At 40.0% G+C, this 24,576-nt stretch overlaps 1 protein-coding gene across 1 annotated transcript in view; it reads left to right on the top strand.

The window, feature by feature from the left end:
- Positions 1–24,576, top strand: part of mdn1 (midasin AAA ATPase 1) — a 252,083-nt gene that overhangs the window by 16,001 nt on the left and 211,506 nt on the right. Inside the window, exons 6-15 of the mRNA XM_089022040.1 lie at positions 2,040–2,249; positions 4,689–4,820; positions 9,615–9,718; positions 14,791–14,905; positions 17,360–17,538; positions 21,586–21,667; positions 21,872–21,967; positions 22,386–22,498; positions 24,048–24,199; positions 24,504–24,564. Coding sequence (XP_088878166.1) covers positions 2,040–2,249; positions 4,689–4,820; positions 9,615–9,718; positions 14,791–14,905; positions 17,360–17,538; positions 21,586–21,667; positions 21,872–21,967; positions 22,386–22,498; positions 24,048–24,199; positions 24,504–24,564 — 1,244 coding nt within the window. The remainder of the gene's footprint in view (positions 1–2,039; positions 2,250–4,688; positions 4,821–9,614; positions 9,719–14,790; positions 14,906–17,359; positions 17,539–21,585; positions 21,668–21,871; positions 21,968–22,385; positions 22,499–24,047; positions 24,200–24,503; positions 24,565–24,576) is intronic.

Raw genomic sequence — 24,576 nt, forward strand, 5'->3', positions numbered from 1 at the left:
TCCCTTTGACCACAATATATCTGCCTCCTTTATCTTTAATTCTTTGTCAATTTCAAATTTCACTGTGTTTATTAATATAGCCACCCCTCTCCCGTGGCTTTCTTTAAATGAGATATATAATGTATTAGTGTATCCATATCTTTTATATTTCTCGTGTTCTTGTAATGTCAGGTGTGTTTCTTGTAGGAAAATGACTTGTATCTCTTCCTTTCTTAGTTTTGTCAACACTTTCCCCCTTTTTACTGGGTTGTTGATGCCGTTCACATTTAATGACACCACTTTAATATTTCTGTTGTATTGTAATTCTTAGTTTTTTCTTTTGTTACCCATGTGTCACTGATCACTATATAATTACAAACAATAATAACGGTAAAACACAAAAACATATATATATCACTCCAAACATGAACTTCCAAAGCATTTAGGGGTTCTCCATTTAAATCCCCTTTTCCCTATTGGTGGGTGAGGGGTGTAGCCTCTCCTAATGAGAGGGCCCCTTGAGTGGCTGAGATCAAACTCACTGAAATCCTTCGAACTCACTGCAAATGTCCAACAATTCAGCTGTAGGAGCTCCCGGCCGGAGCTTTGTAGACTATCAAACATCCTTTGGCTTATATTTTAAATGTATTGTTTTTGGGAGGAAAAAAAACTCTTATATGTGGAATTTTTTCCTAATTACACAATACAATATCCCAAGAATAGAAGAAGAATATCCCAAATCTTTCACCACATTGCCAATTATGAATCAGTTAACCCCCTTTAAATTCCTTCAACAATATTCCCACACGGCCCGCGATTGTGTGCGCCCGCTCGCGCGTTTGTGTGGCTCGCACTGAAAAACATTTCTAAATATTTTACTTTTATGGCTCTCTTAGTCAAAAAGGTTCCCGACCCCTGTTCCAGAGCAAGGCAAAGACGTCCTGGCGTGACGTCACGAACAACGGGGCGGGCCCTTCTGAAACTCGCAATTTCCAGGGTCATTTTGAAGTAGTTTTGGGACACTTAACTAATTTTTATTGGTGTTTAGCATTTGACTAAAAATATCAGCCTGTGTGTTTTGGGTATTTTGGATGCTATAAAACGTTTTTCTGATGTCAGTTTGGAAACTAAAAAATGGTGTCGGTTGTCTTTTAAAGGACAACCGACGTCTCCGGACAAGTTGTGTCCATAATTTGTAAAATTCCTTCAAATGACTTCTACTGGGCGTATTTTAATAAGATTCCACCGCATATTTTACGTTTTAAGACTCGCGCTGAACATTCAGGAAATCTTGTTTTTGAGTTGGTGACGAGTCCTCACGTGACGTCAGAAAAGGACCGCCTCCTGACCGTAAAAAAGAGGCATTGAAGCGTCTTTCCATCACGTCAATGTATTTTGCTGGACTGTTTTTTTTTGAAACCCTTGTGTTACACCCAAAAGCCGCCAGCAGAGGGAGTCCAAGCAAGGAATGTATCAGCCTGAGGAAACGGGCTGATTCATTCCTCACAGGAGCTGTTCGCCATTTTTCTGCCTCTCTTTTGGGACGTTACATTGCAGTCCAGATGCCTTAAAATGACACGGAAGGACTTCTTTAATCGATGGCGAAAATGTATGCTCTCCTCTTCAGAACTATTTGAATCATATTCATAACTGGATGTGTTATGCATATTATCCGAATCTGAAGCCATTGTTTTGATTCTCCAGCAATGCAAGACGTCTTGGCGTGATGTCACGAACTGGGGGCGGGACTTTCTGAAAATGCCCAATTCGCAGCTCAATTTTTTGCAAAAAGTGACGTCGGTTGCCCTTTAAACTGTTGGAGGAAAGTGCTCGAAGAGAGGCTGCTGTTGATAATGGCTAAGACTCGGGAGAACTTACTTCACGCAATGAGAATGGAAGAGAGTCACAGGGGGAGCCAGATGGCTTTGATTGGCGAGCCGCATCCTTTAAAAGCCTCAAAGGAATTTAACACATATCATAAAACAGATATTAATGCAATCGTAACTATTCCTGGTCACATATGGTAATATTTTCTTTTTGTGGTTGAATGCCTTTTGCAGGTAAATGATAAGGACATGGTACTGGTGGACTCAACCTGTCAGAATCTGAAAAGACTGGCACTGGCTGTTGCTTCACAGAAGCCGGTGCTCCTTGAGGGGCCTATTGGCTGTGGTAAAACTGCACTGGTGGAATTTTTGGCTGTGGTTACTGGTCACACACAATCTTCAAAGATTCTAAAGTTCCAACTTGGGGATCAAACTGACAGTAAGGTAAGACATTTTATCAGAAGTAAGAATATCATTGATAATGAGGAAAAGGTATTCAACATTTTTACATACATTTTTGATGGACCTTTGACTGGTGGCAAGTCTGAAACCCATATATATGAATGGCCAATCCCTGTAAAATTACTTTAACTCTGTATAGATACATTTTGAAAGTTTGTTACCAAAATATTATCAGTTCACAGATATTCCTACAAATTTTTGCAAATACAGTAAAGTCTCATATCGATATCGTTTATATCGATAGTACCGCTTATTACGATACTATTTCTATGAACGCAAGGAGAAAATTACATGCGCGCAGGGTCGGATATATCGATAGTCCCGGTTATATCGATATTTTTTCGGACTCCCGAGAATATCGATATAACGAGACTTTACTGTACGTTGCTTTCAACCTAGGTCAAAGATCATGGCACAAATAGTCGCCACAGCGAATCAATGTCCTCCGTCTCTTCTGGTTTTGTGCATCCTCTTCTCTCACACCAGCTACCTTCATGTCCTCTTTGATCACATCCTTAAACCTCCTCTTCGGTCTTCCTCTGTCTCCAGCCTGGCAGTTCAAGGCTCAGCATCCTTCTCCCGATATAGTCACTCTCTCTCCTCTGGACATGTCCAAACCATCTCAGTCTGGCCTCTCTGACTTCCTCTCCAAAGTCTCTAATATGAGTTCTCCCTCTAATGTACTCATTCCTGATCCTATCCAACCTGGTCACTCCCAAAGAAAACCCTCAACATCTTCATCTCTGCTGCCTCCAGATCTGCTTCCTGTCTTTTCTTCAGTGGCACTGTCTCCAGTCAAAACATCATGGCTGGTCTGACCATGGTTTTATACACTTTTCCTTTCATCCTCGCTGAAACCCTCCTATCACACATCACACCTGACGTTTTTCTCCAGCCGCTCCAGCCTGCCTGGACATGCTTCACCTCTTTCCACACTCTCCATTGCTCTGGACAGTTGACCCCAAGTACTTAAAATCCTCTACCTTCTTTATTTCTTCTCCCTATAGCATCACTTTTGCACTTGGATCCCTCTCATTCACACACATGTATTCCGTCTTGCTGCGACTGATCTTCATTCCTCTCCTTTCCAGGGCATAGCTCCACATCTCTAGTTTCTCCGCCACCTGTTCCCCGTTCTCGCTACAGATCACAATGTCATCTGCAAACATCATGGTCCAAGGAGATTCTTGTCTGACATCGTCTGTCAGCCTGTCCATCACCATAGCAAACAAGAAGGGGCTCAGAGCTGACCCCTGGTGGAGTCCCACCTCCACCTTGAATTCCTCAGTCACACCGACAGCACACCTCACAACTGTCCTACAGTCATGATACATGTCTTGCACCGCTCTGACATACTTTTCTGTCACTCCCGACTTCCTCGTGCAATAACACAGCTCTTCTCTGGACACCCTGTCGTATACTTTCTACAGATCTACAAGGGGGGAGAGAGGGAGAAAGACACATAAGGACACCCTTATGTTTGAACCAGGTGTCGAGCACAGAAGTCCAACAACAAAACACCACTCCGTTCAGTTTGGGGGGGGGGGGGGGGGGGGGGCATTCACGCCTCTCCATATCTCACTGTTATTGCCCATATGAGCATTGAAATCACCCAGCAGAACAAGGGAGTCCACATCAGAAGTACACCCACGAAGGACTCCAAAATGGATGGGTACACTGAACTGCTGATCGGTACATACACACAAACAACAGTTAGGACACCCCCCCCCCCCCTCCCGCCCAAAGGCAGAAGGAAGCAACCCTCTTGTCTACCGGAGTGAAACCCAGTGTACAAGGACAATGAGTATGTCCACACCTGCTCTAGTCCTCTCACCGTGGGCAACTCCAGAGTGGAAGAGAGTCCAACCCATCTCGAGAGGGCTGGTACCAGAACCCAGGCTGTATGTGGAGGCAAGAGTCCTTTCTACCTCAGACACCACCTCGGGCTCTTTCCTGCAAGAGAGGTGACATTCCATGTCCCGAGAGTTAGCTTCTGCAGCCTAGGACCGGACCTCCAGTGTCCACGCTTTTGGCTGCCGCTCAGCTCACATAGCACCTGACTCAACTTTGGCCCCTCTCATGCCTTTTCGGGCTGAGCCTGGCCGGGCCCCATTGGTGCAGGCGCTCGCCAATACGCTCCATTTCCAGGCCTGGCTCCAGAGAGGGGCCCCGGTGACCTGCGCCCGGCCGGGCAAGGGAATCTGTTCTAATTTTGTTTTTCGTCATAAGGGTACTTTGAGCCGTGCTTTGTCTGGTCCTTCACTTAGAACCTGTTTGCCATGAGACACCTAACCAGGGGCATGAAGCCCCAACAACTTAGCTTCTCGGATCCTTGGGACACACAAACTCTTACACCACGTTAAAATGACGGCTCAGAGAGGAGTGATTATTTTCTCTTTTTATTTAATTTGTGTTTTCCAGCTGCTGCTTGGGATGTATCGTTGCACTGATATACCGGGGAAGTTTGTATGGCAACCAGGAACCCTAACGCAGGCTGTATCTAAAGGACTGTGGATATTGTTGGAAGACATTGATCATGCGCCACTCGATGTGGTAAGTTTAAAAATACCGAAACCGTTTTTGTATGACAATCATGCAGTTTTTCATGAAGTCATCTTCACTCACATATTGATTAATATTTGGGACAACATTGTCATTGTAGTGAGTAGTCTTTTCCTCAAATAGTCAGAGCATGTCTTGTATGACAAACTTAAATAAACTCAAAACTCAACCATAATTGTCTAAACTGCAAGCAACAATATGGTGTAAAGAGATTTGTGTCTCTTCATAAATACATTAGCTAAACCCAAAAGGAATGAGAAGAGAGGACACTGACAAAATAGTAATACAGTGAGACCTCAACTTACGAACTTAATTGGTTCCCAGACAGAGTGTGTAAGGCGAAAAGTGTGTATCTCAAAAATAAATTTCCCATAAGAAACCATTAAAATGGGAATAATCCGTTCCCAGGTTTCCATAAAATATACTCTTCAACTAAATAAGCCTTAGAACTACACACAACATACCTTATTCTATGTATAATAAATGTGCAATTACAATGCATTGTATCATAAAGTCACTTTATTTATATTTGTGATGGTCATTTATGGCTTGATGGAATGGCGTTGGAGGTCGAAGGCCAAAGGGAATTGCTGTTTGGAAAGAGAGGCGCATTACATGACGACTGTAATTAAATAAATAAACTGTGCTGTAAAATAAAGTTTTATTTACCTTTTTGATGGTCGTTGATGGCTTATGGAAGGAGAGTCACCTTCCATAAGGACTGTTGGTAACTTAACCTCTGGTGCTGTTCGGTCGTGTGCTTCCGCCGAAGATCACTGCGCCAGCCGTGGTGGGTGTGTATTATGAAAATAGTGCTTATTATAAGGTTTCATTTTCATAAATTTGACGTTTGTAAGACAAAAAGTTTGTAAGTTGAGGTGTTTGTAAGTTGAGGTCTCACTGTAGTTGAAAAGATATATTTGGACTGAAAAGAAATAAAGACAAATGACAGGAATACGTGACCTCGAGCATCTTGTTGTCTTCAATAACTTAGCTGTTCTCATAGATCAGAGCTCTTTGATCTGAAATGTCGGTTGCGTCTGCACTGAATAATTGAAGCTAAAAGATGCCGGCTTGAGTCGGTCGATGGAGACGGTCGTTTATTCGGGGTCTGAAGGTTTTGTCCCCTCGGTCAATGACGGAGAGGTGGCAGTTCTGACTAGGTTGTTCAACAAGATTTAAATGGCTAGAAGATACCTGACAAACCGAAGTGAAATGTACTGTACGAATGAAGGCGAAGTGTACTGGTGCCCATTTTTAAGTGAAAGGGAGATTTATAGTTAACTACAGAGGAATATAGTTTATGAGCCATACAATGAAACTATTAAAAAAAGTAGTTGAAGCTAGACAAAGAGCAGAAGTCAGCATCAATGAACAACAGCATGGTTGCATGCCAAAAAGAGTGACAGTTGCAGTGTTTGCTTTAAACGCCAACCGACACCATTTTTTGTTTCCTAACTGACATCAGAAAAACGTTTTGTAGCATCTAAAATACCCAAAACACACTGTCTGATATTTTAGTCAAATGCAAAACACAAATAAAAATGAGTTAAACAGTCCCAAAACTACTTCAAAATAGTTCTGAAGAGGAAAGCATAAATGTTTGCAATCAATTAAAGAAGTCATTTTGTATCAATTGCACAAGTGCAGAAAATGCACAAGATGGCACCCAAGCTCCGTTGGAAATGGGCTGATTTGTCTGCTGGGAATTGGTGTGAACTAGAATCAAATAGTAGTCTTGGTGCAACACACAACGATTCACCATCCCATTATTTATGTGTTTTCTTTCTAATTTCGCCATCAACACGGATCAACACGAAGTTTTCAGACCAAACAAAGTACCCAAAATGCATTGTGTGTCGCTTTCTCGGTCAGGGACGTTCCAGGCGTGACGTCACGGTAGGCATTGTCATCAACTCAAAAACAATATGCAGCGCGAGTCTTAAAACGTAAAATATAGCTATATGCCGTGGAATTTTTTAAAAATACGCTCAGTAGAAGTCATTTGAAGTGATTTTTACAAATTATGGACACAACTTGTTCGGAGGCGGCGGTTGTCCTTTAAAGGACAACCATTTATTTTCTGCTGTATTTGAGACTAATCAAAGTCCTACCTGACAACTTTAGTTCCAACCATGATTGGGAATATTATTGTTTCGTTTGTTTTTGTCGATCTCTAAAGTATTACAAAATAGAACATCAACTCCTGAGAGAGTGCTTAGGTTAATTTATCAAAAACAGTGAGAAGTGTTTTCTGAGCATGACAATTACTCAACACTGTATTTCATTTAAATAATAAACAATCAATGAAACAGTGTCTTAATGGACAACCGACGTCTCCGGACAAGTTGTGTCCATAATTTGTAAAATTGCTTCAAGTGACTTCGACTGAGTGTATTTTACAGATTTCACCGCATATAGCTATATTTTACGCTTTAAGACTCGCACTGAATATTCAGGAAGTCTTGTTTTTGAGTTGGTGACGAGTCCTCACCCTACGTCACTGAAGGAACGCCCTTGAGCGAGAAAGGACGTACTTTGCATCACCTCAATGCATTTTGCAATACTTAGTTTGGTCTAAAAACTTTGTGTTGATCCATGTTGATGGCGAAATTAGAAGGAAAACACATAAATAACGCAATGGTGAATCGTTGTATGTAACACCGAGACAACTATTAGATATTCACTGACAAAAATTCCAAGGTGAAAAATCAACCAATTTCCACTCTGACGCCATCTTCTGCATTTTCTGTGACGCTACACATCAGTCTTGATTTCTCAAAATGACCCAGAAGACCTTCTTTAATCGATTGCAAACCTTTATACTTTCCTCTTCAGAACTATTTGAATCATATTCATAACTGGATTCGTAACAAGAAAGCATATTCTCCGAATCTCAAGCCATTGTTTTGATTCTCGAGCAATGCAAGACGTCTTGGCGTGACGTCATGAACTGGGGGCGGGACTTTCTGAAAATGCTCAATTTTTTGCAGATTTTGGACACTTTTAGTCATTTTTATTGGTGTTTTGCATTTGACTAAAAATATCAGCCTGCGTGTTTTGGGTATTTTGGATGCTATAAAACGTATTTCTGATGTCAGTTAGGACAACCGACATCACATTTTTGTTTCCTAACTGACATCAGAAAATGTTTTATAGCATCTAAAATACCCAAAACACACAGTATGATATTTTTATTCAAATGAAAAACACAAATGACTTGGAGTGTCCAAAATCTGCAAAAAATTGAGCTGCGAATTGGGCATTTTCAGAAAGTCCCGCCCCCTTTTTGTGACGTCACGCCAAGACGTGTTGCATTGCTGGAGAATCAAAACAAAACAATGGCTTCAAATTCTGAGAATATGCTTTGTTGTTACACAACACATAGTCTTGTTACACATAGTCCAAGATGGCGCCCGAGTAGGCAGCCGTCAGCAAGTGCTCTCATGCGCCTTGCTACTGGTGAAAAGATGCTTTGATCCTCTACTCTTTCATCTAGAACTACTTTATGTAACAAAGAGTGCTAAAGAAAGAATGACTCTCTGTGTGTTTGTGTTGTAATATTGTCTTTGTGTTGTCATATTATTAGTTTTTTTTGTTCTTTTGACTTTAAGAAGGCGCAGCGAGAGTGGCTGCCTTTCCAGCAGCTCATGTATTTTGTTTTTCTACTTTCATTCCTTTTATCACTTTGCTGTTGTGAAATGTAAATTTCTCCACTGCGAGACTAATAAAGGCAAATCCAATCCAGTTATGAATATAATTCAAATAGTTCTGAAGAGGAAAGCAGACATGTTTGCAATCGATTAAAGAATTTATTCCGTGCCATTTTGAGGCAACATTGGGGGGAAATGTACGACCAAAAAAGAGGCAGAAAATGGAGACCAACCTCCTGTGAGGAATTAATCAGCCTGTTTCCACAGGCTGATAAATTCCTTATATGGAGCTTGGTCGCCCTCTTCTGGCTCGTTTTGGTTCAACACAACGTTTTCAGACCAAACAAGCACAGCAAAATGCATTGACGTGATGGAAGGACTGCTACAATGTGTCCTTTTTTCAGTCAGGGGTGTGAGTCTTAAAACGTAAAATATAGCTATATGCGGTGCAATCTTTGTAAAATATGCTCATTAGAAATCATTTGAAGCCATTTTATAAATTATGGACACAACATGTCCGGAGACGTCGGTCCTTTAAGGATGCTGATAAAGAAGTGCAGAGAAATCCATTTTATTATGTATTAAAAGTCAAGTCACCCCTACATACAGGCAGCTGTATTTATAGCATAAAACTGGAAGGCAGGACGTAATTGCATTAATGACCGACACCCCGTTTGAGAGGAATCAGACAGTTGCAAATGCAATAAGCACCCTTGTTTTAAACAGTCAAACCCACTGTTGAATGCTCACACAGTGAGGCAGATCAATGCCAATTTCTCTTCTAAGAACAAGCAGCACTGTGACAAACCAATTTGTTAAAAAAATGCACATCTTCTGCTGAGGAGGCCATTTTGAGTATCACCAACAATCTGATCTTCCCGCGATTAAATGGCGGCGGAAGGATTGCAAAACCGCAGAAATTAACTAGACATTTTAAATTTAAAGTGTTACACATTTACACATTTGATCCTAGTTCATCTGGAAACTGTACAAGGGGACTGACATTTTCATTACATATAGCAGGCAAACGTATTGACAAGTTTGAGTGTATTTTTCAATTTTTCTTTGTAATTACCGTTTCCTTGCCTATATGTTACTTTCTCTGAAATATGACTTTTTTTGATGTTTTAAGATATCTGTACTACTTCCATTGATGGAGAACAAAACATTAATGATTCCAGGACGGGAAGACACCATTGACATATCACCTGGATTTCAATTTTTTGCAACAAGAAGGTATGGACATCGATTTAATCTAAATGTGTGAATGTGATTCTATTTGTATCTTTGCATTATGTCTGTGTAAGCTCTCAGTCGTACAGGCGTGGTCCATCGATGAGAAGGTTTCTTCAGCTGTCATCTGTACTTTTTTGAAGGTGTCGGACGTTTCGCTTCTTATCCAAGAGGCTTTGTCAGTGAACTATAGTCTTACTGGTAGTATCGGCCCTATATATATATATATATATATATATATATATATATATATATATATATATATATATATATATATATATATATAAAATGTTAAGCAGATTATTTACTTACAGACAGTGTAGGTGTTCAAATACCTGACATGTTTCGGCGACTACTTCCGCCTTCGTCAGAGTGTCACGGATGTTGGTGTGACGCGCCATTTTCAGCTGGTGTTGCTATGAGGGCGTGACCTACCTGTCAGATCTGACAGGCAAGTCACGCCCCCCGCTGTCCGTTCGTCCCTCCAGGATACTGCTCCAGGTAGTAGAGAGCATGTAAGCTCCCTCATCCCTGTTGATGGTCCTTGCTCCTCGCTTTCGGATTTCAATGGCCTCCCTGATCCAGCGCTGATGTTTGTTGTCTTCGGTGCGGATGACTCTGGCCTTCTCCCAGTCCATGATGTGATTTTCCCTTTTGCAGTGGTCCGTGATGGCTGATTTATGGCGCTCCTGTTGTGCTTGTTCTTTTATTGCTCTTGTTTGTATTGTTGCTGTCTCCTTCTCGCACTCCTTCTTGTGCTCTTTTTTTCTTGCATTGAAACTCTGTCTCCCCGATGTATAATTCATTGCATGACTTGCATGGGATTTCATATATTGAGTTGCATTTATTTTCCGGGTGTATTTTGTCCTTTGGGTGTACCAAGATTTGTCAGAGAGTTGTGTGTGGTTTGACCGGTGTGTTTATGTTGTTTCCTCAGTACTCTTTGTATGCGTACTGTGATCCCTCTCATGTATGGCAATGTTACCATTGGTCTGTGTTCTTGTTTGTTTCTTTCTCCCCTGTCTTGTGTTGTTTTTGTTTTTGACCTGCCCTGCCCCTTTAGTTATTGCCCACTGAGGATATTGGCATTTTTGTAGTGCGTGTTGTATATGTTTTTCCTCCTGTGTTCTGTCCTCCGGGTCCATGATTATTGTGGTGCGTTCATGTAATGTTCTGACAACTGACAACTTATGAATAGTGGGGTGTTCAGATGTCCAAAGGAGATATTGGTCAGTATGTGTGGGTTTTCCGTGTACTTTTATTTTGATGTCCCCGTTGTCCGTGTGGTGTATGTTCAAGTCCAAGAAGGCGATGGATTGGTTTATTTCCTCTTCATGGGTGAACTTGATACTGCCTGTGGCGTCTATGGAGTTGAGGTGTTCCGTAAGCTGTTGTGTATGTCCTGTTTTTGATTTTTTCCAAAATGTCGTCCACATACTGTTTCCATAGTGTTGGTTTGTATATTTCCGGGGCTTTTGAAAGCGCTTTCTGTTCCAGGTCCTCCATGAAGAACCCACACATGATGGCAGAGAGTGGGTCCCCCATGGTGAACCCTTCTTTTTGTCTGTATATGGTGTTCCTGAATTGGAAATATGTGGATGTGGCAATGAACTGAAGTAGCTGGGTTATGTCTTGTGCTGTAAGATTTGTGCGTTTTTTGAGTGCTTTGAGTCTGTCCCGTACTATCTGAATGGTGGCTTTGGTGGGTGTTTTGGTGAAAAGTGAGATGACGTCATGTGATATGAACATTTCGTCTTTCTGTAATTTTATGGTGGCGAGTTCTGTAGCAAGTTGCTTTGAGTTCTCGCAGTGTTGGTCCGTGTGTACCAGTAGCGGTTTTATTAATTCCGATAATGCTTTGGAGAGGTTGTACGTGACTGATCCGATGCTGTCTACTATGGGGCGGAGGGGTGTGTCTGGTTTATGTTTTTTTGGCGTGCCGTAAATCCTGGGGATGATGTTTGCTGTGGGTACCAGGTGGTTGTACGACTCTTTGTTTATTTTATTTTCGTTTAATAGGGGTTTGAGTAGTGCTTTAAGTTTGTTTTTCTTTTCTTCTGTTGGGTCTTTCTTTAATATTTCATAGGCGTCGTCCTGTAGCAACTGCTGCATCTGTTTTTCGTATTTTTCTGTGTCCATAATAACTTGTTCTGCCTTTGTCTGCGGGGAGTATTGTGATGTCTTTGTTTTTTGATAGTGTTATCATGGCTCTTGCTTCCTCTTTAGTAATATTGCTGGGTGGTGGTTTGGCCGTTTTTAAAATGTCTGCTATTTCATTGCGTAGTGCTGCTTTTTGTCCTGGGTTCTGTATTTTTTCACATGCTAATTCCGTTGCAAGAATGAATTCGTCCTATGGTATTTTCTTGGGGGTGACTGCGTAATTGAGACGTTTTGATAATATGCTGCGTTCCGCTTGTGTGAGGTTGTGGCGTGACATGTTATGTATCCATTTATCGTTTGTTTGAAATGTGTTCGATTCAGCCTTTTTCTTTTGCGTGATGAGTTTGTCTAATTTCCGTATGTGTCGGTTTTTGGTCGCGGCGAATTCCTGTTGGTGTATGTTGTGAAGATGTCCGTGTAGCGTTGTTTTTGTGTAATTGTCCAGTTTGTTTGCTGTGCACTCTGACGAAGGCGGAAGTAGTCGCCGAAACATGTCAGCTATTTGAACACCTACACTGTCTGTAAGTAAAGAATCTGCTTAACATTAGATATCAAGTAGACAGGATGAACTTAGTACAACCTATATTGAGTGAACGCCGGCGTGTGGCTGCCGCTGCTCACCCGCAGAAAAAATATCCTGTGACTGTAAAGTGTCCTTGAGAGTTTTGAAAGGCGCTTACAAATGAAATATATATATATATATAGTGAGACCTCAACTTACAAACACCTCAATTTACAAACTTTTTGTCTTACAAACGTCAAATTTATGAAAATTAAACCTTATAATAAGCACTATTTTCATAATACACACCCACCATGGCTGGCAGAGTGATCTTCGGCGGAAGCACACGACCGAACAGCACCAGAGGTTAAGTTACCAACAATCCTTATGGAAGGTGACTCTCCTTCCGTAAGCCATCAACGACCATCAAAAAGGTAAATAAAACTTTATTTTAGAGCACAGTTTATTTCTTTAATTACAGTCGTCATGTAATGCGCCTCTCTTTCCAAACAGCAATTCTCTTTGACCTTCGACCTCCAACGCCAAGTGTCTTTATGATACAATGCAGTGTATTTCTTTCATTACAATACATTATCACATTTATTATACATAGAATAATGTATGTTGTGTCTAGTTTTAAGGCTTATTTAGTTGAAAAGTATATTTTATGGAAACCGGGAACGGATTATTCCCATTTTAATGGTTTCCTATGGGAATTATTTTTTGGAGATACACACTTTCCGCCTTACACACTCTGTCTGGGAACCAATTAAGTTCGTAAATTGAGGTCTCACTGTGTGTGTATATATATATATATATATATATATATATATATATATATATATATATATATATATATATATATATATATATATATATATATATATATATATATCCCTAACGTCCAGACATGGCGGCACCGGACACAGCTATGATAGGTCCCCATCAGCATTACTAATGTTGCCTAACCTGTGTTGCCTAAGCAGGCTATTGTATGAACGATCCAAATTGAACCTCACCCCACCAGACCGGTTTAATGAAGGATTTAGTTGTTTTATGAGAATCGCTTCTTTTACCCCCTTTCAAACCATCAATGTTCTTTTGCTAAGATTTTAACCTCATTGTCGTCAAATGAGTGGTTGCTTGCTTTTAGGTGCAAATGTACCTGAGGCCCAATAGTATTATCCCTGCAATGTTGATAGTCTTTTTTTTTGAGACATTACTTTTGTTTTTCATTTGTCAGCCTATCTTTTGGATGCACTAATTTTTGCCTTATCGTGTTTATCGCTTTGAAATAAGTAGGAAGTGAACAAATGTTAGAAAGAAAGAATAGGGAATGAAACCAAAAATTCGCGAGATACAAAAAGGAGAGGAGTAGCAGTACCTTACATTGCCGGAGTTTCTGAAAAACTACAAAGAGTCCTTTGGCAACACAAAAATCGCTGACGAAGCCTCTTGGATAAGAAGCGAAACGTCTGACAGCTCCAAAAAAGTATAGATGATGGCTGAAGAAACCTTCTCATCCTTGCATTATATCATTTTCCCTCATTGTAACATTTCGTAACAGTTTAGAAATTTCTAATAGTCTAGAAATATTTGATTCTTGTTGTGATGTTGTGTAAAAGTAATGTGATGGGAATAATAATATTTATAATAATCATCATCATCATAAATTTCATTTATAAGCACCTTTCAAAACTCTCAAGGACACTTTACAGTCACAGGATACATTTTTCTACAGGTGAGCAGCTACAGCCAGGCGCGACAGTGTTCTCTCAACCCGGAAGTAGTTCAAATATAAAATGGTCATCGGCACAATAACATTCAAGTAAAATTACTAACCATTTGATGACAATGCTCTGATCTTACCTTGAAATGGGCATCGAACAGAACTTTAAAGTCCATACTTGAACTCATAGGTTAAAAAATGGCCTCGGTAATATAGATGACTGGTTTATATCCTGTAGACATAATTTTGGCCAATCATAGAATTTAACAAACTGTATTTGTGATGTAATGTCCTTGCATTAGCATTTGTGAAACAATGGCGTTGTTTAGCACATCAACTCTCTCTCTCTCTCTCTCTCTCTCTCTCTCTCTCTCTCTCTCTCTCTCTCTCTCTCTCTCTCTCTCTCTCTCTCTCTCTCTCTCTCTCTCTCTCTCTCTCTCTCTCTCTCTCTCTCTCTCTCGCGCGCTCCCATTGTCTCTGTCTCTCTCTCTGTCTATCTCTCTGTCTCTCTCCTCCCCCTCATGCGCTCACCAGGCTGGATGCACGCACGCATGCATCCACCCTGGTGTGAAAATGTTGCATTGATTTTTTTTATTACATTTTAGTACTACTAATAATAGAAAATTGTCAAGATTTGTTGTGCACTCAAAGCAACTGGCATTAAGATTTGCCTCTTTTTTGCAGACTGAATTACAGTAGTGGCAGCTGGCACAAACCGACAAACTCCAATGCAGCTTTGCTGGATAAGTACTGGACCAAACTGGAAATTGTTAATATGAAAAGAAAAGAATTAAAGATGGTAAGTTTTGCAAAAGTCGTGAGTTCAAATCCCGCTCCAGACTTCTTGTAACGAGTTTGCATGTTCTCCCCGGGCCCGCGTGGGTTTTCTCCTGACATTTCAAAAACATACAGGGTGTGAATGTGATCGTGGATAGTTGTTTGTCTCGGTGTGGCCCATGATTGGCTGGCAACCAATTCAGGGTGTCCCCCGACTATTGCCCGAAGACAGCTGGGAAAGGCCCCAGCACCCTCGTGACCATCTTCTTTTCCATTTGGCTTTTCCCTTCAGGGGTTCTCACAGCAAATAAGTATCCAAATAAAATAAAATTTGTCGCACATTTGAGTAAATGACAAAAACTATACTTTTGGAAATTTAAATTATTGTCAATCAGGGATCTAATCAACCCTTATCGTTGTTCCTAAACCATCAGCTGGGTGTGCTCACTCTAGATGTGCACAGCGAACATGTCAGATTATCAAACAGATTATATGCAGTTTTGCCTTTAAGAGCGTCAGTGACATCATCTCCTTCATGCGCAACACAATGTGCTCTCCTCCATCTTCAAAGCGCCTTCTATTTTTCGTCATGGATGAAATACCACGTAAGTATATGTTGTAACTATTTTATGAGCTATTCAGACGAGGTTTACCTTGATACTGAAATGCATAAACTAACGCTAACTTGTTTATTTACCGAAAAATATTAAAAATAAGGAGTGTCCCGAATTCTGAACATTCTAACGCTAACGCTATTTTCATGATGATATTGTTGATCCTGACTTGGTACCCGATGTGAATAATTGTAAGTGAATAGTGCGTTTTCCACTAATAGCTGTACCTCATAGCTTTGCATTCTCAATATGATTATTGAAACGGAGGTCCACATGTTTTTTTTCCCAAAATACCCATGTACTGTATATCTTTCCAGATCCTGATGAGAATGAAATAGATGACCATGTTGATGAAGACATTTTTGCATCTGACACAGTCGTGACTGTTGCATTGATGAATTTTCAATCTTCCATTCAAATACTTTCAGGCTGATCAACTACGTGCGTCATACGCTATCTCCAGGAAATGACTCAAATGGTGGAAATGCCTGTTCTGGTTTCGAGTGGATATTTATATTTGCAATGGATTTATACTGATGAAACTCGCTCCAAACCATCAAGTGAAAACCAGAACAGGTCGCCTCCGAAAAAGGACTCAGTTAGAATTCAGGACAAACGCAGCTCATCAGTTGTTTAGCAATTACAGAAGGAAAAGAAAAAAAGAATGCACGAAGGAGAGTCATACTGTTTCCCTCCTTTATTGGCCAGTAGAATTGGATAAAAAGAGAACATGTAAAGAGTGTGCAAAGAAGAAAATTCGGCGCGAGCCAAGAACAGGTTGTGAGCAATGCAAGGTGAACCTATGCATTCCATGTTTTAAACCATACCACAAATAAAAACATCCTGAATTATTTTAAATGCATTCTAGGTTTATTTCATGCATATGTGACTTGTGAATGCATTTAGTTGCCGGTTTTGTAAAAAACATCTGTAACATTGCAATAATTTTCTAAAACTTCAATTTCACAAAAACTTTATCTTATTCTATTATATGTTATGAAAGTGTACCGAAAGTTTCATAAAGATTGAACAACAAATAAAGAAGTTATAACAGTTTATTTGGACACACATTGTAGTTATGAATTTCCTGCTGAAGCCACTCAGGGAGCACACTACAAAGCTAGGCTGCAGGCTGTGTAGGCTGTGGGGGAAGAAATGCAAAATGCCTGCTAGGGAGGAAAGAGTTAAAATGTGTTTGTATAGCAAATTGCCCTAACAGAAACTAAAGGTTGCAACTAAGACTTTGGCTGGTCTCAAATACAACAGAAAGTAAATGGCTAGGACTGCATCTGTTCAAGTCTACTGAAAAAAAATGTAATGCCACATTTTCTTTTATCTTTTTGTCTGACTCAAGAATGTAATGACTTTTTTAAATGAATGAGACCCTAAAACAGATTATGTAGATCAATTAATTACACACCCAATTAATTGATCGCACACTTATTTTCATCACATGACTGTACTAATTCTAATACACCGACTGTATGTTGCACAATGATTGCTTTGGAGAAATTCATTTGTACACCACCGCACATTGATCACCACATATAACCAAGCGTTAAACAACTTAAAAGTCAATCACAACTTGAACGTCGAATGTATTTGGGGCCTTCACAGATGCAACCCCTGAAGCCTGTTGTGGTGGTCGCTGGGATTGCCCCACCAGGAAGAGGTCCTGCCACAAGTGGCCCAGATTTTCAACATTGAGCATCAAACCTCACTATTTTCCTTATACACCTTAAGCAAAAGGCAAAACAAGATTAAGAATACTATACGAGATGGAGCACTGTATTGTTTTTTATAACTTCACTCAATGTTGTAGGAATTACATTTATATTATTTCATGCATTCTGTGTTTTTAGGTGGTTACGAGCAAGTATCCAATGCTGAAAATGGTGGCAGATCGTCTTTTGGATATCTACTGCCACCTCACCGGGGAGAGACATTTGGACCTGTCATCCTCTCAAAGCCCCAATGAAAACCAGCAGTACAAGTCTGAGGATATCTTGATTCGGCTGGAGAGTAGAACACTTTCCTTAAGGTGTGGTTCAGCCCAATATTCATTTGTAAAGCCCGCTTTAAAGGACAACCGACGTCTCCGGACAAGTTGTGTCCATAATTTGTAAAATGGCTTCAAATGACTTCTACTGAGCGTATTTTAATAAGATTCCACCGCATATAGCTATATTTTACGTTTTAAGACTCGCTCTGAATATTCAGGAAGTCTTGTTTTTGAGTTGGTGACGAGTCCGTACGTGACGTCATGAAAGGACCGCCCCTGACCGTAAAAAAGACGCATTGTAGCGTCCTTCCATCACGTCAATGTATTTTGCTGTACATGTTTGGTCTGAGAACCGAGTTGCACCCAAAAGCCACCAGAAGAGGGAGTCCAAGCTCCATATAAGGAATTTATCAGCCTGTGGAAGCGGAGGTGGCCACTGGAGGTTGCCATTTTGTGCCTCTTTTCTGATGATCCATTGTTGCCCCAATGTTGCCTCAAAATGGCATGGAATAAATTCTTTAATCAATTGCAAACATGTATGCTTTCCTCTTCAGAACTATTTGAATCATATTCATAACTGGATGTGTAACAAGAAAGCATATTCACTGAATCTGAAGCCATTGTTTGGATTTTCCAGCAATGCAAGATGTCTTGGCGTTACGTCACGAACTGGGGGCAGGACTTTCTGAAAATGCCCAATTCGCAGCTCAATTTTTTGCAGATTTTGGACACTCTAAGTCATTTTCATTAGTGTTTTGCATTCCACTGAAAATATCATACTGCGTGTTTTGGGTATTTTAGATACTATAAAACGTTTTTCTGATGTCAGTTAAAAAACAAAAAAGTAACGTTGGTTGTTCTTTAAGGGATTGTATGTTCATTCACAGGGATGCATCTGGGCCGCGCCCTTGTCCCATCTATACATTTTTACAGCCAATGACGCAACTTTGTAACTCCCCTTAAGTCTATTACGATTAGCGCAGATTGCTGCATGATTTGCGCAGCATATGACATCTGTTAAAATAGCGAAAGAAACAAATTCAGTTTAACAGCAATTGAAAACTTGGTTTTCCTTCAGAGCTAATCGGCTTTTTTAATGAAGTTGCTTGCAAGTTGATACACTTTAAATGATAACGACACAATTTTTTGTTTCCTAACTGACATCAGAAAAACGTTTTATAGCATCTAAAATACCCAAAACACGCAGGCTGATATTTTTAGTCAAATACAAAACACCAATAAAAATGACTTACCGTTGCCCAAAACTGCCACTAATGAGCTTTAAATTGGAGAGATTCAGAAAGTCCTGCCCCCTTGTTTGTGACGTCACATCGGGAACCAGGGCGAATCCGGCGATCCTGGCAGACCCGCAAAATGCCTTGCTCCAGAATCAAAACAATGGCTTACGATAGTTCCGATTTGAAAAACGTATTTTCTTGTTACTCATCCAGTTATTAATATGATTCAAATAATTCTGAAGTGTAAAGCACAAGTGTTTGGGATCAATTAAAAAAGTCCTTCCGTATCAATTCAATCAATATGCAAGCCACGAAACTGGTGAAGGACACGACGTATGAAGCATATATGAAGCTCATTGAATTAGCACTGTCGCATCAACTTCAGTGATATGTGGCATATGGACATGCATAACAAATAATAAGCTACAAGATGTCAACATTAATGTAGATTGTTTAACGATTGTGCATGCAAAAGGTTGTTTCAACTTTCAAGATGAAAAGTTGCGAACTTGCGTATTAATCGCCTTCTATACAATAGAGTTCATAATAAGAAAATTGCAGTGAATCGCAATTCACATAAAATAGAGAATTTAATCACGTGGTCAAGAAAAGCATCCGTGTTCGATTCAAAGAAAAGGCTGACTGTCGGAATGACGTGGACCAGGTTTGACTCATCGAAGTGTCCTTTCGGCTACACCAAAGCGCTCGGACCCCGTTCTGAAGAACGTAATCATCTTTGGCTTAATAGCAGTTATCGGATAGCAGTTATCCAAGCAGCGAATCGCTAACACCGGTTAGCTCCTCATTTGCCTCCGGCTGGGTCCTCGACTGCTCTGGTCCGTTGGAAATGGCTGGTTTGTCCGCTGGGAGTTTGTGTAAACTTACATTCTTTATGCGTGTTACCGCAATTGGCTGCCACACAACGATTCACCATCACATTATTTATTTTGTTTTTCTTCTAATTTTGCGATCAATATGGTGTTTGCAGACAAAACAATGGACCCAAAATGCATTGTGTATCGCTTACTCGGTCAGGGGAGTTCAGAATGTGACGTCACTGGCATAGTCATCAACTCGAAAACAAGACTTCGTGAATATTCAGCACGCATTTTAAACTGTAAAATATAGCTATATGCGGTGGAATCTTTGTAAAATGCGGTCAGTAGAAGTCATTTGAAGTGATTTTACAAATTACGGACACAACTTGTCGGGAGGTGTCGGTTGTCCTTTAAATTTCATGTTAAAATACAATTGTATTAGAACACCTTGAATAGGAATCAAAGCTTTTATCATCTAAAAAAAAAAAATCCGGACTATAGAGCTCACCTGATTATAAGCATTAACCAGTACATTTTTCAAGGAAAAACTATTTTGTACATTCATAAGCCGCATGTGCCTAAATTGAAACCTGAGATATTTATAAAGAAAGACGGTCCATAGAAAACGTTTTCAAAGTATTAATAATATACCTTAACTTTTCTTTCAACAGTAGCCAAAATGGAACTGTATAGTGCCACTGAGCAGTTTTTTTTTGACGACGATACTAGTGCAGCGTGTTCTACCGGAAACAAATTCCTTGTGTGTTCTACATACTTGGCAATAAAGATGATTCTGATGATTCTGATTCTGATTCTGAACATCGTAGGCGGCTCTTGTGTCTCCAGGCTGGGCCTTTTGCCCTTCCCAAAGAAACGTTCCTAAGAATTTTTTTCATCGTTCTGCTATCTTCTGAGTTTAATTTTAGCTGTAATTTATCACGTAACCGCAAACCGCACCTTGACCTGCAATGAAACATCTTTTAGAGATCGAAATAAACAAAATGAAAATAATGTAAGTTGTTTATTCATTCTGCACGGCCCGGTACCAAATGACCTACAAATTGTTGCCGGACCGTGGCCCAGGGGTTGGGGACCATTGCTATGTGAAGAATTGTATAATGTTAGATGATGTTTTTTGTTTTTTTTAGAAATTACATTGACCCTCTTAAAGGACAACCGACGCCTCCAGACAAGTTGTACTCTTCTACTGAGCGTATTTTACAAAGATTCCATGGCATATAGCTATATTTTACATTTAAAGACTCGCACTGAATATTCAGGAAGTGTTGTTTTCGAGTTTATGACAATGCCTGATGTGACGTCACGTCTGGAACGCCCCTGACCGAGAAAGTGACACATAATGCATTTTGGGTACTGTGTTTGATCTGAAAACTTCGTGTTGATGGCGAAATTAGAAGGAAACACATAAATAACGAGATGGTGAATCGTTGTGTGTTGCACCAAGACTACTATTTGATTCTAGTTGACACAAATTCCCAGCAGACAAATCAGCCAACAGAGCTTAGGCGCCAACTTGTGCATTTTCTGGGACACTACATTGCAGTCCAGACGCCTCAAAATGACACGGAAGGACTTCTTTAATCGATTGCTAACATTTATGCTTTCCTTTTCAGAACTATTTCAATCATATTCATCACTGGATGAGTAACAAGAAAGAATCTTGTCCTAATCTGAAGTCATTGTTTTGATTCTCGAGCAAGGCAAGACGTCCTGGCGTGACGTCACGAACAAAGGGGCGGGCACCTTCTGGAACTGAAACTTTCTGAGGACATTTTGATGTAGTTTTGGGACACTTTAACTCATTTTTATTGGTGTTTTGCATTTGACTAAAAATATCAGCCTCCATGTTTTGGGTATTTTAGATGCTATAAAACGTTTTTCTGATGTCAGTTAGGAAATCAAAGAAATGGTGTCGGTTGTCCTTTAATGATAATACAAATGTGGCCCATTTGCTGTTTCATTGCTGCGGATATATCTTTATGCCAAGTTGTGCCTTCTTCATTCCTTAGAGATTTGCTGAAATGGTGTGAGAGGATCACAGTCGACTTTAACGGCACTTCTTCCGCCACTGCCCAACATGTGTTTCAAGAGGCAAGGGACATTTGTCACATTTTTTTAAATGTTTCTTAGTTTACAGAAAGTTTGCATATTTTTATTTAATTGTAGACTGTTGAGGAAGGCCGGTTTTCCCAAACATGTTTTCAATGTTACATAAATGGAAAAACACATTCACAGTTTTATTTGCTTGTGATTTAGCTTCCATGTATGAATGCAATATCTTTCTATTTCAATCAGGCTCTTGACTGCTTCACAGCAATGATGTCTCACCCGGAAAGCCAACTGTGGATGGCTGAGATCATTGGAAGCAAGCTCAACATCTCCAAAGAAAAGGTATTTTTGAGCAAAAAAATAAAAATTAAAAACATGAATGAATATCTAAAGGGAACCAAAAAGGTGTACACTCTTTGAGCGAGAACACATAAAATAAGAATGTCACATTGTTGAAATTGTTTTCACCAACAACCATACTCCTGAGCTGATCCGTCTTTTTTTTTCAAACTGACTGTTGTGGTCTCGGTACAGATAATCACGGAGAACAATATTATGAACATTCATGAGTCGTGACCACTGCCTATAACTTGAAGCAGATTGATAGTCTGGGAACCAATTAAGTTCGTAAGCCAAGGTATCACTGTATATGGTGTTTTTAGCCTCATTTTAAGTAGCTGTAATGTTAACAATCGTTTGGCTTAGGTGCATTGTATGCCGTTATACATTTACAGAAACACTTTTTCCCCCATGGTTCTAGGTGCATCACTTCTGTCAGATGTATCAACCTGCCATCTCATTGGCTGAGCATGAGGTATTGGTGGGTCGAGTGAAACTAGTTCGAAAGCAGACTGAAACAGTGCAGCTGATGATGTAAGTGGGTCATTGACACTGGTTTCGCCACCTCCATCCACATGTTTGAGAAAGAGTTGTAAGAAATAATCTAGTTTTTCCTGTGTTCAACTTTATGGACCGCTTAATACATGTGCCTCGTTTGTTTGAAAAATATCACAATGTCCATACAAAAATTATGCTATAATCAAGAACCTCTCATAAAAACAGAAAATGAACGTGAATATTTGCTTTTTGAAAGAAGGCACAATTACAGTACTCATTATTTTTTACAAAACTGTCTTCATTCTGTGAGCAAATTTAAGCAGAATTTAAAGGACAACCGACATCTCCGGACAAGTTGTGTCCATATTTTGTAAAATGACTTCTACTGAGCGTATTTTAATAAGATTCCACCGCATATAGCTATATTTTACGTTTTAAGACTCGCGCTGAATATTCAGGAAGTCTTGTTTTTGAGTTGGTGACGAGTCCGTACGTGACATCACTAAAGGAACACCCCTGACACATTGTAGCAGTCCTTCCATCACGTCAATGTATTTTGCTGTACATGTTTGGTCTGAGAACCGTGTTGCACCCAAACGCTGCCAGAAGAGGGCATCCAAACTCCATATAAGGAATTTATCAGCCTGTGGAAGCGGAGGTGGCCACTGGAGGACGCCATTTTGTGCCTCTTTTTTTGGGTGAGAGATTTTCCCCCAATGTTGCCTCAAAATGGCTGTGGAATCTTTGTAAAATACGCTCAGTAGAAGTCATTTGAAGTGATTTTACAAATTATGGACCCAACTTGCCCGGAGGCGTCGGTTGTTCTTTAATTTAGACAATAAACAATCAACAAAACATACTATTAAATTACAGTGCTAAGAAATACCGTTGTTAATCATGACACGCTAAAAGTGCTGAAATAAACATCAATCACTTCTACTAGATTACAACTGGCACATGAACTACACCTCGTACATGGGGATTTCTCGAGTTTAGTTTGTCAGAGCTTTGCTATATATGGCTCGCTCTCACTTTTGGTCATGCTTGGGTGCTTTGTATTGATGTGCAAGTCTAAATTAGATCTGCGTCGGTGGCAAGCAATCTCAATTTTGTTTTCAGGCCATTTTTTGGAATGTAAATTATCCATTCATTGTGCCGAATACTCCCTCATGCTTCACCATGCTGACAAAGCCCAAATCCAACGGTCACCTATCAGATTCAACTAAATATGCCCCAACATAATGGTAGCCAATCAATGTCCGCTACAGGCTGCAACTGACAGCTGTTTCCCCAATCTCAACAACTCAAACACAGGAAGCCAATTCATGAAAGGGTCTTTTTGAAAAAGGCAACACACCCACATAAGCAAAAAAAAACAGCTGAAAATTTAGATTAACATGATTTTTAAATAATGCATCCATGATAATGTAGTTAATGAATGGAATTAATGCAATAATTTGACACCTCTAATTTTGAGCCCAACGTCTTTGGTACAACAATTGCAGAAATTGGTGATTTTAAAAAACTTTGCTCGATTTCTTCTAATCTAAGTACATTTGTTCTTTTTTCCTGTATTTTTTATTAGGAGTGATCAGCAGAATTTTGCTGCCACTCGCCCAGCGTCTGTTCTACTGGAGCGACTGGCTGTTTGCATTGATAAACAGGAGCCTGTTCTGTTAGTGGGAGAGACTGGGACAGGAAAAACCACCACCGTCCAACACCTGGCCAGAATTACAGGTGCAAATTGGATGTACAAATGGAACAGCCTGGGTTTTAAACCATAGAGAGTATGACTACATCAGTATATTTCACTATGAGACCAGCTTTGTCAATACAAACATGCAAGGGTCAATTGTATTAATTATCCAAGTTAATTATCATAAGTTATCCAAAATTGAAGAAGAAAACACAGTTTCGGACTCTGTAAAACCGGTGCTCAGCTAATGTTGCTACTTTGGGTGCGACTTGCATATCCTGGCACCGCATTTGACCTCATTCACACCATTTTTACATGGGTATTTGTAATTTATATTTCTTCCAGGTCATAAGCTGCTGGTTGTAAACATGAACCAACAGAGTGATACTGCGGACCTCCTTGGTGGGTAAGTGTCAGA

This window comes from Hippocampus bargibanti, linkage group LG19 (genome assembly GCF_051943395.1).
Source record: "Hippocampus bargibanti isolate YZ-2025 linkage group LG19, ASM5194339v1, whole genome shotgun sequence".
Classification (NCBI taxonomy): domain Eukaryota; kingdom Metazoa; phylum Chordata; class Actinopteri; order Syngnathiformes; family Syngnathidae; genus Hippocampus; species Hippocampus bargibanti.